Source organism: Heterodontus francisci, chromosome 7, assembly GCF_036365525.1.
Source record: "Heterodontus francisci isolate sHetFra1 chromosome 7, sHetFra1.hap1, whole genome shotgun sequence".
Lineage (NCBI taxonomy): Eukaryota > Metazoa > Chordata > Chondrichthyes > Heterodontiformes > Heterodontidae > Heterodontus > Heterodontus francisci.
Window position 1 is genome coordinate 60,761,786 of NC_090377.1, and position 14,941 is coordinate 60,776,726.

Genomic DNA, 14,941 nt, shown 5'->3' on the forward strand with positions numbered 1-14,941 from the left:
ACATAACAGAGCAATGGAATTTCAACACATGTAACACATTTTGCTGCCCTAGTATCACAATTGTGCACAACATTTCCAGAGACAATGAGTGTCATGAAGCAATAAATTATTTATTTGGCTTCTGGTACAACTTACGGATCAGGGAGGTATTTATGCACCACAGCTCCAATGCAATCATCAGTCTAAGCAATACACTGTGAAAGTTGCTTCTACAATTAAAATTTAAATAACTTTCAATTTCCGATATAAAATTTATTAAGACCACCACCTCAGTTTACCAGGGTCTGAACCAAACACTCATCTTATGCAGACTGTCATTTCAATAGTCAATGACAATGTTGGCTGTAAAAATAAATGTTGTTGCACAGCCAGGTTTTTCAATGAGCATACGTTTATTTTTTATTTTGCATGGCCACGCATACATGCAGTTTAGTGGGAACATTAGCCAAGGGTGTTAAATGTGCCAGATGGCCATAATTCAAGCTATCTGGATAGCAAAGAGGTCCAAACTGCCACAAGGAACAGTTACTCATTTCCCCTCTGTAATGCATTTCCTACATAAATTCTACTTACATTAAGGTTTCACATCTCCAGCTAGGTTTATCCCTCAACCAATATCTGAAAACAGATAACCGGGTCATTACCACATTGCTGTTTGCAGGGCTTAGTGAGCAATTTGTGCTTTTAGTGGAACAATGACTAAACTTCAACAAGGTACTTCCATAGCGTTTCACAGCCAATGAACGTCCCAAGGTCATGAAAGGCACTATATAAATGCAAGTTTTTTTTTCACCTATCCAATTTAATCCAGATTGTTTTTTTTCCTAAACCACTAACCCTGGAAGGGGATTCCACAGTCTCACAATTTCTCATAGAAACATAGAACAGTTAGGCCATTCAGTCCCTTGAACCTGTTCCACTATTCAGTTAGATCATGGCTGATCTGTACCTCAATTCTATTTACCCACCTTTGTTCCATATCCCTTGATGACCATTACTGTACAAATATCTATTTCAGTCTTGAAAATTGCAATTGATCCAATATCCACAGCCTTTTAAGGGAGAGAATGCTCAATTCCCACTACCCTTTTTGAGTAAAAAGGGTTTCCTGGTTTCACTTCTTACTGGTCTAGCTCAAATTTTTTTTTTCTTTCATGGATGTGGGCATCGCTGGCTAGGCCAGCATTTATTGCGCACCCCTAATTGCCCTTGAGAAGGTGTTGGTGAGCTGCCTTCCTGAACCGCTGCAGTCCATGTGGTGTAGGTACTGTTAAGAAGGGAGTTCCAGGATTTTGATCCAGTGACTGTGAAGGAATGGTCATACAATTCCAAGGCAGGATGGTGCGTGGCTTGGAGGGGAACTTGCAGGTGGTGGTGTTCCCATGCATCGGCTGCTCTTGTCCTTCTAGGCAGTAGAGGTTGGGGGTTTGGAACATGCTATCGAAGGAGCCTTGGTAAGTTGTTGCAGTGCATCTTGTAGATGGTAAACACTGCTACCACTGTGCGTTGGTGGTGGAGGGAGTGAATGTTTGTGGTGCCAATCAAGCGGGCTGCTTTGTCCAGGACGACGTCGAGCTTCTTGAGTATTGTTGGTGCTGCACTCATCCAGGAAAGTGGAGAGTATTCCATCGCACTCCTGACTTGTGCCTTGCAGCTGGTCTTTGGGGAGTTACTTGCTGCAGAATTCCCAGCCTCTGACTTGCTCTTGTAGCCACAGTACTTATATGGCTGGTCCAGTTCAGTTTCCGGTCAATGGTAACCCCCAGGATGTTGATAGAGGGGGATTTAGCGTTGGTAATTCCATTGAATGTCATGGAGAGATGGTTGGATTCTCTCTTGTTGCAGATGGTCATTGCCTGGCACTTGTGTAGTGTGGATGTAACTTGACACATCAGCCCAAGCCTGCATGTTGTCCAGGTCTTGCTGCATTTCTACACGGACTGCTTCAGTATCTGAGGAGTCACGAATGGTGCTGAACATCATGCAATCATTTAAAATCATGCCTTCTCATATATGTATTTCTTCATACCAAACATCATCCTAGTCAATGCAGCCCCCACTCTGAAGCCTCAATTTTTAAAATCTCAATAGGTAAACACTATAAGCACATCCAGATTCAGACTTAATGCAAAACATGATAGTAAAGCTGTTTTAAAAGAAAATTACATATACATACAAAAAATGCTTTCTACTAAACTATTTTATCTATTTCCCCCATTGCTTTATACATAAAATGCACCACTTGGTCTGATAACCAAAGCCTGTAAACCACAAGGTCCCAGCTTGCAGCCTATGACTGTGCGGGGTCAGGTAATCAAACCAGGGGCAGCAGCAGCTATGCTGTAATTTTTTTGCCAAAAATAGACTTTATTCATAAAATTTGTAAAAATACATTACATAAAACAGTTCAAATTTGACATCACATGTACTGCGATACAGATCAGTTTCTTTCAATACAGTACGAGGTGCCTCACTACACTTGGCATTACAGGTTATATTTACAGTGTACATTTTCATTTCATGTCGCATATTCTCTGGTGCATACAGCTCGAGGGGTTTTACAGGGGCTACAGCCCCTTGGTATACTAGGGCAGGAGGACCTTACACAGTGGCCTTTCCCCATTGAGCCTTTGTGGTAGCTGCCCCAAGCTTTAGTGTGTCCCACAGCACGTGGCCCTGGACCTTGAAATGTGCCAGTCTACAACAGTCAGTCAAGTCAGTCAGTCATCGAAAGCTCTTTGCACTGGAAAACCATCAAGTTTCTGGCAGACCAAAGTGCATCTCTCACTGAGTTGTGGTCCTCCAGCAGCAGTTGATGTTTATCTCAGTGTGCGTCCCTGGGAACAGCCTGTAAAGCACTGAATCCTGTATTACCGAGCTGCTCAGGATGAGCTATGCTATAATTGGCCGAGACTAGGATGCCTACTCCTAATCACTATCCAGTGATCTTGCAGGGAAATGCACATAGACTTGGGTTGGAACATCTTTCAGCTTATCTGGATGCCCTTCACAGTCACACTATAGTCAGTGTGTGCGCCTCGGCTAACTTGAGCCAGGTGTCAGACAGCACAACTGTAGTGCATCAAGAATAAGGGCCTTTAACAATGGTGGAAAGAAAAATTAGTAAGGTGAACAGATCAGTGCATATTTAAAGTGAATGGGTTCTTTCGAAACATTATCTTTAAGGATGCTCATCAAGTCAGCATTTTAACTTGAAGAAAGACTTACTTTTATGAATATGAAATCAAAGGCCTTCAAATATCAGCAATAAATTACTGACAACCTATTTTAAAAAGTTTAGTATAGATGGTATATAAATCTTTCAATGCCAACAGAAAGAGAAATTCTACTCTACATATAAACAATTCTGATGGTAATTTGAAGCTCATTAGAATCATGGTCCCAATGTATTTTGCTCCTCAACATAATGCAGAGTTGTTTTACTCTTGCCTTTGTCTCCATTTTTAGACCAAATGGGTTTTCTCACCAAATTCATTTTTCTGCCTCCAGTCTTCTGGACCACTCCCTCCACCCGCCTGCTTTCTTCCTTTCAATCTTTTCACCAAGAACTGACTACCATGACATCTTACATGTGTTTCTCCACTTCCCTTATGCAGCATCTCTGAACTTCAGTTCCAACCATATTATCACAACTGCAAATAAAGGGGCCATATGGTAAAAGAACATCTACCTGGTTGAGGTTGAATGCCAATGATCTTCCTCTAAACCAGAACCCCACTCTCAAACTACAATTTTCCAGACTTAACGATCTCTACACTTCTGTACTATGTACCTTCCCTCACATGATCTCCAGTCTAAATTCCCAAACGTCACCACACAAGCAGAACTGGCCCAATAGACCAACTATTTCGGCTTGATCCTGTCCCACTAAAACGGCTTCCTTTTATCTGCACTCCATTTCCTGTTACATACACCACCCACCCCAAAACAAACCTCATCTAAAGTTCTCCCCAACTGCATCCCTCTGCCACATACAATTCCTCCACAGTTTCAACCCTCAAATATGGCTTCCAGGCACAATGCTTCTTCCTTAAAAAGGATCCCATAAAATTCACATCCATCACTATCCTCTTCCTCCAGCTTAGCTTCTGACCCTGAACAACTTACCTCAACTCCATTTATCTAGATACAAAAGTGTCACTATGAGAAATGTGCAGCGGTCTCAGCAGTGCTCGTTTTTTGTAGGGTATGTGCAAATCTCCCCATTCTAATCAAGCACTCTCCCCACCCTATTCCTCCACTACACTGACAAGAATGTTACTGTTGTTTCTATTCTTGCACTGAGAGAATTTCATTGACTACGCCTCCAATTAACATCCATCCCTCACCTTTATATGGCCCTTTTCTGCTGTCTTCAGACTTCTTTCCCTCCTTTGCTGGCAATAAGCTTGCAACAGGTATCCATTACAACAAGACTCATGCGTAAACAACTCCTGCATTTTTTCTGTCCATCATTTTATTCCTTGTATGGATTTCTGCTATACTTTTCATTGTGCAAATAACTATGACTTTCTTTGAACTCCTTTTCATTACCACAATAAAATTATCTTTCATACCAACAGATTTCGGCTTTATTAAGCAGTTTTTCAGGTGATCCAATCCATTAACTTTCTCTGCGGTTAGGTGTCTCCCACACTACAAGCTCACTGGCAGAGTTGCACCAAGACAGTCTGAGTAGAATCCAAGTTACAAACAAGTGTAAGCACCACCACAACAGGAAGTAAATATCTTCCAGCAGAGGGGGGCAAAAAATATCTAAAATGTGTGGTGAAAAAGGTGGAGGTTCTACTAAGTACAATTAAGGATAAGTAGATAAAAAGCACCCAAAACACAAAAGTAATGAAATCAAACCATTGCATCCACTTTTTCTTCAAATCAATTTAATCCCTCTTTTAGGCTTCCTTGCAAAAATGATTGACAAACTCTTGCAACAGATGCACATCAGCAGCCCAAAGTGACACATACAGCAAACCTTCTCACTAATCCTGTTTATAAGTCCCCAGCATTCACTTGGCTCCAGGAAGTTCATATGGAAAAAAGAACTGATTGTGTCTCCCACTTTTTGCTGGCACATTGCATTTAACATGCTTACTTTGTTTGCCAAAACTAGCATAAAGGAAGTTAAATGATCTTGGGTCCTGGTGCTTAGGTCCACAGGGAAAAGGTATCAAGGTTTGGTAAGAAGCCCTCAGATGTGGGAGGAGAGAAAGGTCCTAAACCCAGCAGAACATGGCCCAACCAACCAATCAGTTCTTCTGAACCAATTCCTGCCGGAGTTTGAAACTGCTTCTGCACTGAAAAGAGCTTGTACTGTACTTGCTGACTGTATGCTAGCACACAAATGTAATATTTAAAGTGGACTTGTGCTTAAAATAAGCTTCAGGTCAGGATCAAGTCTGACAGTCCAAGATCTCCAGGGGAGGTGGGTATATGATTACTGCAAACAGGCTAAGTCTGAAATGGGAAAAAAATTGCCCAACATGGGATGTGGGTTGGGCTGACAGCTGGAGGAAGTGACATGACAAGGAAATATGGATTAAGGAAAATGCAGAGCAGTCAGTCAGTGGAGGGATCCAGGCAGCAATCATGGCAACTTCAAAGTTAAACAGCTTTTAAGAACATTGTAAAAAGAGCAATGATGATTCTGGAGGGAGCTGGTAGAAGCCAAACTTGCCAATTCAGCAAATCTCAAACACATACCATACCTTTCAAGACATAAATTAGGAACAGGAAAGTCTTATTTTAAGATGCGTACAGAAAAGTATATGTTGGACAGATTAAGCAGGTGAAAGGGGGCAACAGCAGAAATAAGTGCAACACTCAAGAGTACATGCATGTGCAGGACTTTAATGTCTCTTAACATCTCGAGTTCAGCATCTATCTGTAACATTTTGTTAAGGACATAACAATTTTTTTAAAAATTGCAGGTGGGCAATATAGAACCTGAAATTTATAAGCAGTTACAATTCCTCTATGACTGTTCATAGCATTCTACAATTCTACCTAATGCAGTGTAAAATCTTCAAATCATGTTAGCGCCTAAACATCATTGCCATGCTCCAGATCCAAACTCTGCACAGCATATACTATTTTATGCCATATAGCATAAGGGCCACTGATGTACAATGATAAAAAAAAGACTTGCCACCTTTCATGACCAGACGTCTCAAAGCACTTTAAAGCTAATGAAGTTTTTTTGAAGTGTAGTCAATGTAGGAAACATGGCAGCCAAAATGCATACAGCAAGTTCCTACAAACAGCAATGTGATAATGACCAGGTAATCTGTTTTTGTGTTGACTGAGGGATAAATATTTGCCAGGGATAGATCCCCTGCTCTTCTTCGAAATAGTGCCAGAGAAGCTTTTATGTTCACCCGAGAGGGCAGACAGCGCCTCAGTTATCTGTCGCATACAAAAGACGGCAGCATCAAATAAAACTGCATTTTTAATTAAAGTATTATGCAAACACTAGCAGTACTTTCAAATTCAAATTGTGATGTCAATATTTTGTGGAAAATAGTCAGTGGTTTTGATGATTGTTTGTTTACCTATGTACTCAATGTAATAACTGTAATTTTTAAATGCAGGAACCAGAAGCTGACACCCCAGTTACTTAGAAGGTGTGTAAAATAACTGAGATGGGGGAAAGGCATTGGAAAGGTTGAATTCAGGAAATACTGCTCAAGGCATCTGGAGTCAGTGGGTGAGGAGTGCCTGGGAGTGGCAGGAGCAAACAGGCGTTGAGGCATAGGAATAGTATGAAGGGTGCTGATTGGGATTTTGGCAGGGGGAGGGCATAGTGGTGTTGGAGAATGATCCAGGGTCTGAGAGTCCAAGAAGTGAAGTGCTGGGAGTCTAAAAATGATGGGATAGGGGTGTGGTAGGGATGGGAGAGTGGGTGCCCTGGGTTGGCAGAAATGTGGTGTGGGTACACTGGGATCGGGAAGTTACAGACCTGAGAACATGAAGAGTGGGGTCAGCTGATTGGGAATAATAGGAGTCAGGAATGGGGTTCGTCCAATAGCTACCAAAGTGCTGGGTTCTGAGAATTCTGAGAACAGGATATATGGCCGAGTACTGGAGCAGGCTGCTGCAGTCTAGGACAATTGGTGAGGGTGAGCATCACTGGGTGTGGAAACAAGAGTCTTGTTTGCAATGTTGAAGTAGGAAGCGGGTGCAGGATTCTGAGATGACTGATGAGAGGATCTTGGGCTCCAGGAGAACCAAGAGAGCAGGGTGTGGAACTAATGGGCAGGGACCTAAGCTCTGGAGATTTTATTTGAGAAGGGGTGAAATAGAATACCTTCACGAATTGCCCCCATAAAATTCTGAAGACAATGTGTGTACTAAGCACTTCAATTTAGTTAGTTATATCATTTAGTACACTTAGAATGTAGATGTGAACTTTAAATAACTAAGACATAGCTATCAAATTAGCAGTTTGTAAAAATTCACAACAAAAAAGCTACTTTCTTAGCCATTTTTTGAAGCGCATACTTCACTTTATCTTCAGACTTTCATTGCAGAGGCAGGATATTGGGGGGTGAAGAAAAGAGAATGTATGGGTACATGGGAGCTGAATCCGAGGTTAAGTTTAATAAATTATAGTAAGCTTAGGTGCAACAATTATGATGGGAAAAGCGTAGCCCAGGAGAGCATTACACTTAAAATCAACACTATACTCAAGATTTTAAAACATATGACAACTTTGCTGTAGCTCATTAAGAGTCAGAGTTTACACTATTTTATGGTATTCAACATATATTATATGATTAATAAGGCAATTTACCTTATTCAGAGTAATTGGAATGTTAGTGATACTTTGAGGCTCAAATTCTACGATTATGTACATACTTAAGTGGAAACTATAAATCAGTAACCTTGATTACTTTGTTTAAAAATTAGCTTAACTACTTAGTTCATTTTACCTCACTTTTTTTAATTCCCAGTAAAAAGTAGGCAGGGTGAATGCTCCAGGTCTAGTAGATAGAAGACAGGTTCAAAAGAACTGTGTAGTAGTCATGCAGAGTTGGGGATTATTTGGGTGGATTATCTGGGTTGGTAGTTTTGGGAGGATGATCCTGGGGATTCAAATGAGGGGTTATATGCAGAGAGAGGCATAAGAGTTTTTTCAAAAAGCTGGGGGGTGGTTGTGGAATGCTGAAGCACTGGGAGGACTAGTCATCACTGAGAAAGGATCACTTAATGAGAAGGTAATGCTGAGGAAATGGAAGGGTTGGGTAGGGAAAAAGTTTTGGTGGACAGGCAGAGTTCGAGCTGTCAGAGCACTGGGCCATTTATTTTGAGTGTGATAGTAATGGGAAAATGAGCATAGGACACAGCAATACTCAGGCATGGAAGCAATATGTAGGGGGTGTGGCGATAGGGATTTTCTTCGAGATCACACATGTGGAAGGACATGAGCATCCAAAGGCTGGGTGTGAGGGGTGGATTGTGGGGAGGGGGCAAATTTCTTAAAAAAGGTTCACCAGCAATGACTTCCCACTTATTAGGAAAGTGAATAAATCAGTGCTCTCCCAACTTCCACATCCCATGCCTGGTCCTGGCTCCTCCTCCTGTAATTCCTTGTATCCAACACGAGTGCCAAAGCCACATTTCTGGCCATTGCTAGGGACCAACTATAAGCATGCCACTATATAATATACCAGTTTTAAAAGCACCGAAAAGCATACAGTTTCCAGCAATATAACTGTCAATATCCAGTAAGAGGCTTGGGGATAGGGGATGTGGTCTCGGGAATGGAAAGATATCAACTGCATTTCCAGGGGAATGGAAGGGTTCTTTTGTGTAAATCACCTATCTTGGCAATCTCACATTAAGTACCATAGCACAGACCAATTCAAGTAAACCAAATAGAAAAATTTAATTCTGGCAGATATTATGAAAATAGCACAATAGGAATTGATTACAAGAAGTAATTACATGTGACAAGTTTTAATATTTGATTAGCAGATGCCCATGGCATTGCTCCCCGAGCCAGAGGCTTCTCTCTTTCATACTACCTAGGATGTTAATCAGGGCTACTAATTTACATTGAGTAAATAAGTCAAATCCCACTTTTTAAAATGTATCCTGAGATACTAACTAACGCTCTTTACAGTGAATGAATTACTTCTGAAGTATAGTCAGTGTTGTACTGTAGAGAAATGCAACACAACAGTTAATACATTCATGGCAAGATCTCACAAATTGCTGAGATAAGTGATCCGTTTTAGTAATGGTAGTTGAAAGATAAATGTTAGCCAGGACACCAAGAGAACTCCCCTGCTCTTCTTTGAGCATATAATCCAGGTTGTCACTTCAGTACTACTGCGGGAGTTGTGGGCTGCTGCTCTTATAAAATATTCACTGCATTTCAAAGTATTCGTTATGATGGATAATAGTACATTTCTGACGTATGATAAGGCATTATAGAAATGCAAGTCTCTTTGTTTATATTGAGCAAATCATTTTGCTCATAATACAAAAATGCGAGTGAGGAGTTACAAATAACAAGAACAAGCTGGAGTTTTGTTTTTAATTCATTTTCGATTTAAGGAAAGGAATTCAGAGAATGTGATGGATGGCTGTAGGCACTACTGCAAATTGTGAATTCAGGGGTTTACAGGACAGAGAAGGGCAAAGCTCTAGAGATTTAAAAACAAGGATGAGAATTTTAAATTTTAAACACTGAACTAGGACTCAATGTAGGTCAGCGACAGCTGAGTGATGGGCAAGCAGGATTTGGTGTAGAATGGGATACGGTCAGCTGAGTTTTGGATGAACTTATGGAGGGTGGCGGATGGGAGACCAGCCAAGACAGATAATCAAGACTGGAGGTAACAGAAGGTCTAAGGATTTCAACTGCAAATAGACTGGAGTGTGCAACAGGCATTGTCTTGTTTGTTTGTTCTCAGAATGTGGACAGCACTATCAAGGCTAACTTAATTGCCCATCCCTGCTTGCCCCAAGAATGGTATTTTTAAAGCACTCAGTCCTTGCATGGTAATGTTCCCAGAATAGGTAGGAAATTCCAGGATATGATTAAGTGGCAATAAAGAACAGCAGCGATCTATTTCCAAGTCAGGATGGTGTGTGCTTTGGTGCGTTTGGGGTCAAAAGCTGAGCTTCAAGTCAAACAGGACAGAGAGGTTATAAACAATCTGGCTCATTCTGAGAAGCTAATGGCAAAGATATAGTTTATGGCAGGGAGAAAAATGTTTAATTTGAGCAAATTGAGGCTCATCCAAGACTGAATGTCAAGCTAGCTGTGCAACAAAGCAGGAGCAGTGGAGAAGGTTGAGTCAAGTGGGGAGGTACAACAGGGTATTATTGGCATACATGTGGAAGCTGATCCCATGACTATAAGTGCCATTGCAAAAGGACAGCATATAGCCGAGAGACACAGGGATAAATACCTGTATTGCAGAAGTGACAATGCATGGTGGGAGGAGAGGCCATCACTTGAGATGCGATTAGAAATGCTGTGGTTGCAATTACATAATTAAGAGTGGAACCAAATGAGGACATGCCCACAGAGCTGGACATTGCAGGGGAGGCATGGGAAGAGAACATTGTGGCTGACCACGTCAGCAGCAGCAGAGTCACGGAGAAGGGATACTGCACCACAGTCCGTCAGAGAATAAGGAGCCAGATGGCCTTTTGGTGCAAACAAATTAAGAGATGAGAGTAGTTTTTAAGACTTTAGGGCTGGCAAACAAATCGCAAATGTCTTTTCAGGTTCTGTATATTCCTGCGCTGTACATTAATTATATGTTTAAAATGAAGAAGTATGTTACAACACTGTAAAATTGTATATTTCTGTAATTAAAGTGTTATTCCAATTTTAGCCTTCGATAGAAAAGGTGTATTTGGTAACACCCATCTACATATTAAGTATTTTTGGAAGGGTGAATAGCGTACAATGGCTGTATGGTACTTCTGATTCAAACCAAAAATCATGATGAATACAGAAAGTTCAGAAGGGAAGTGAAAAAGTAAAAGAGACAAAGGGAGTATGAGAAAAGACTGGCAGCTAACATAAAAGGGAACCCAAAAGTCTTCTATAGGTATATAAATAGTAAAAGGATAGTGAGAGGAGGGGTGGGACTGATTAGGGACCAAAAAGGGAACCTATGCATGGAGGCAGAGGGCATGGCTGAGGTACTAAATGGGTACTTCGCAAGAAAGATGCTTTTGAAGTCAGTCATAGCAAAATGGGTGCTAGATGTCCCATTCCCCTATCACCTGTGCTTGCTGACCTATATTGGCTCCCGGTCAAGCAATGTTTTGATTTTAAAATTCTCATCCTTGTTTTCAAATCCCTCCATGGCCTTGTCTGTCCCTATCTCTGCAATCTCCTCCAGCCCTACAACCATCCAAGATAACTGCACCTCTCTAATTCTGGACCCCTGTGCATCCCTGATTTTAAATCGCTCCACTACTGGTGGCCACGCCTTCGGTTGCCTAGGCCCCAAGCTCCGGAATATCCTCTCTACTTCACTTTCCTCCTCTAAGATACCTCTTAAAACCTACCTCCTTGACCAAGGTTTACCCAATATCCCCTTCTATGGCCCAGTGTCATAATATATTTTATAATGCACCTGTCAAGCGGCATGGGATGTTTTATTACATTAAAGGTGCTATATAAATACTAATTGTTGTAGTTGAGGCTAAAAATTGATAAAGAGAAGGTATTAGATAGGCTGGCTGTACTTAAAAGTTAAGTTACCAGGACCAGATGCAATGCACCCAAGGATACAGAGGGAAGTAAGGGTGGAAATCACAGAGGCACTAGCTATAATCTTCCGATACTCCTTAGATACGGGGTGGCGCTGGAGAACTGCAAATGTTACACCCTTGTTGAAAAAAGGATAAATTCAGCAACTACAGGTCAGTCAATTTATCCACAGTAGTGGGAAATCTTTTAGAAACAGTAATCTGGGACAAAATTGTCACTTGGATAAGTGTGGATTAATTAAGGAAAGCCAACAAATAATGTTCAATTAATTTGATCAAGTTTTTTGAAGAGGTAACAGGCTGATGTGGTGTACATGGACTTCCAAAAGGAGTTTGATAAAGTGCCACATAATAGGCTTGCCAGCAAAGTTGAAGCTCATGGAATAAAAGGGACGGTGGCAGCATGGTTACGAGGTTGGCACAGTGACAGGAAACAGACAATAGTGGTGAACAGTTGTTTCTTGGACTGGAGGAAGGTATACACCAGGGTCCCCCAGGGAACAATACTAGGGCCACTGCTTTTCCAGATCTATATTAATGACCTAGACTTGGGTGTACAGGACACAAATTCGAAATTTGCAGATGACAAAATTTGGCAGTAGTGTGAACTGTGAGGAGAGTGATAGACTTCAAGAGGACATTGACAGGTTGGCGGAATGAACAGACACATGGCAGATAAAATTTAATGCACAGAAGTGTGAAATTATACATTTTGGGAGGAACAACAAGGGGAAGCAATATAAAACAAAGGGTACTTTCCAGTAAAACTCATTTACGTTTAGTCCAAACCTTTTTTTAAAAAAACACACAAAGTTCAGCCTCAAGATTCCACATGAATCATTGCCCACAATCCAACTATAATTTCTTCAAACATATTGTACAAAGAAAAATAGAAGCACTCACATAACAAGCCTCTAAAGTGCAATGCTCAAAACTGGACACAGTACTCCAGTTGAGGCCAAAGCAGTTTCATCAAAACTTCCTTGCTTTTGTCCTCTATGCTTCTATTTATAAAGCCCAGGATATCCAATGCCTTTTTAACTGCTTTGGCAACCTATCCTGCCACCTTCAATGATTTGTGCAATTATACCCCCAATGTCTCGCTTCCTGCACATGAGCACTTCTATTTTAGCACCTCTGCCTCCAGGTGTAAATCCCTTTTTTGGTCTCTAATCGGCCCTACTCTTTTTACCACCTTTCTACTATTTATTTGCCAATAGAAGACATTGGGATTCCACTTACGTTAAGCTGCCAGTCTCTTTCCATACTCCCTCTTTGCTTCTCTTATTTGCTTTTTCACTTACCCTCTGGACCCTCTATATTCAGGCTGGTTCTCCATTGACATCTGTCAAACACACTTTTTCTTCTTCATCTGAATCTCTATCTCTTTTGTCATCCAGGGAGCTCTGGATTTGTTTACCCTACCTTTTTCCTTCGAGCAAAACTCAACTGTGCCCAAACTCTCTTCTTTGAAGGTAGTCCATTTGAATGGTTGGCTTTAGCAGGATCATCTTGCAAACTACTTATATCTGCGCTTGCGGTTCACTTTCCTACTTGCTACATTAGATAGGTTAAGTGAGTGGGCAAAGATCTGGCAAATGATGTATAATGTGGGAAAAAGTGGGAAAATGTCCACTTTGGCAGGAAGAATAAAAAAGCATATTATCTAAATGGTGAGAGATTGCAGAGCTCAGAGATGCAGAGGGATCTGGGTGTCCTAGTGCATGAATTGCAAAAGGTTAGTATGCAGGTACAGCGTGTATTTAGGAAAGCTAATAGAATATTATCGCTTATCGAGAGGGAAATTGAATATAAAAGTAGGGAGGTTATGCTTCAGCTATACAAGGCATTGGTGAGACCAAATCTGGAGTATTGTGTATAGTATTGGTCTCCATATTTAAGGAAGGATGTAAATGCGTTGGAGGCAGCAGAGAAGGTTTACTAGACTAATACCTGGAATGTACCTGGGCTCATGGCTTTCCTCATCTTTGACAGAAAGAACCTGGGCTATCTTACGAGGAAAGATTGGGCAGGCTAGACTTGTATCCGCTGGAATTCAGAAGAGTAAGAGGCAATTTGATTGAAACATATAAGATCCTGAGGGGTCTTGATAGGGTGGTGTGGAAAGGATGTTTGCTCTTGTGGGAGAGTCTAGAACTTGGGGTCACTGTTTAAAAATAAGGGGTCACCCATTTAAGACAGATGAGGAGATTTTTTTTCTTTCACAGGGTCGTGAGTGTTTGGAATTATCTTCCTCAAAAGGTAGTGGAAGCAGAGTCTTTGAATATTTTTAAGGCAGAGGTAGATAGATACCTGATAAGCAAGGGGGTGGAAGGTTATAGGTGGAAATGTGGAGTAATCAGTCCAGCCATGAACTTATTGAATGGCGGAGCAGGCTCGAAGGGCCGAGTGCTCCTACTCCTAATTCGTATGTTCGTATTAATTTTAAAGTACCATGCTAAAAATACTGCTCATCTAGGTATTTCAATTACGAACTTTTAAAAAAAATTAAATAGAAATTAAGGCTTTTGCTAATTTCAATGTTTAAGTGAAATTAAAAGAACTCAAGACGAAACAGAAAACTCCCAAAATATACAGCTGTCGGCATGATTGGGATCGTCTACTTTAAGCCCGTCCGCCGGCATCCACATCAAACAAATTTGTTCTTTTCGCGGTCAGGGCGTTCCCATCGGGTCAGGAACAAGTCCTCGCATTACCAGCTCTCAACCAGTCCGCACCCTGCCATCCCCAGCCAGTGACACAGGAAGCCGAACTCGCCTCTCCTCTTCCCCCACCCAAAAGCACAACAGGACAACTTGATGGGCCCTGGCTCTCCAAAAGCCACTTGTTCCACCACTCAACTTTTCCAGAACTTTCCCGCAGATCAATCAGTGCCGCCACCACGGTAACGGAATCTCGGCTCGATTCGGCCCAGCGGCCGTATCAACTCGCCGACATTAATCATCCAAGACTATTACTGCCTCAGCAAAAGTTCGTGCAACGAACAAAAAACGTTCCAGGCGACTGCACGAAAAGCCAGCAAAAGGCTAGCGGGAAATGATGGCGGACACGTCCTCGGTTGAACTTTATAACTTACCGATTCCCAACGAAACTTTCCTATTTTCCAGCCGCATTAACAATAAACAGCCTCCACTCTCCTCCCACCGGCACCAATGAGGTC

The 14,941-nt window shown here is 41.5% G+C and overlaps 1 protein-coding gene across 5 annotated transcripts in view; it reads right to left on the reverse strand.

Annotated features, from left to right (window-relative positions):
* Positions 1 to 14,941, reverse strand: part of tanc1a (tetratricopeptide repeat, ankyrin repeat and coiled-coil containing 1a) — a 291,461-nt gene extending 276,520 nt beyond the window's left edge. For 3 of the 5 annotated variants that reach the window (XM_068035278.1, XM_068035276.1, XM_068035281.1), the window contains exon 1: positions 14,858 to 14,941. Coding sequence is in view for 2 of the 5 variants with exons in the window: in XM_068035280.1 (XP_067891381.1) it covers positions 14,858 to 14,894 (37 nt within the window). In the remaining 3 variants the exon portion in view is untranslated. The remainder of the gene's footprint in view (positions 1 to 14,857) is intronic. The other 2 variants (XM_068035280.1, XM_068035279.1) reach the window with 1 other exon arrangement.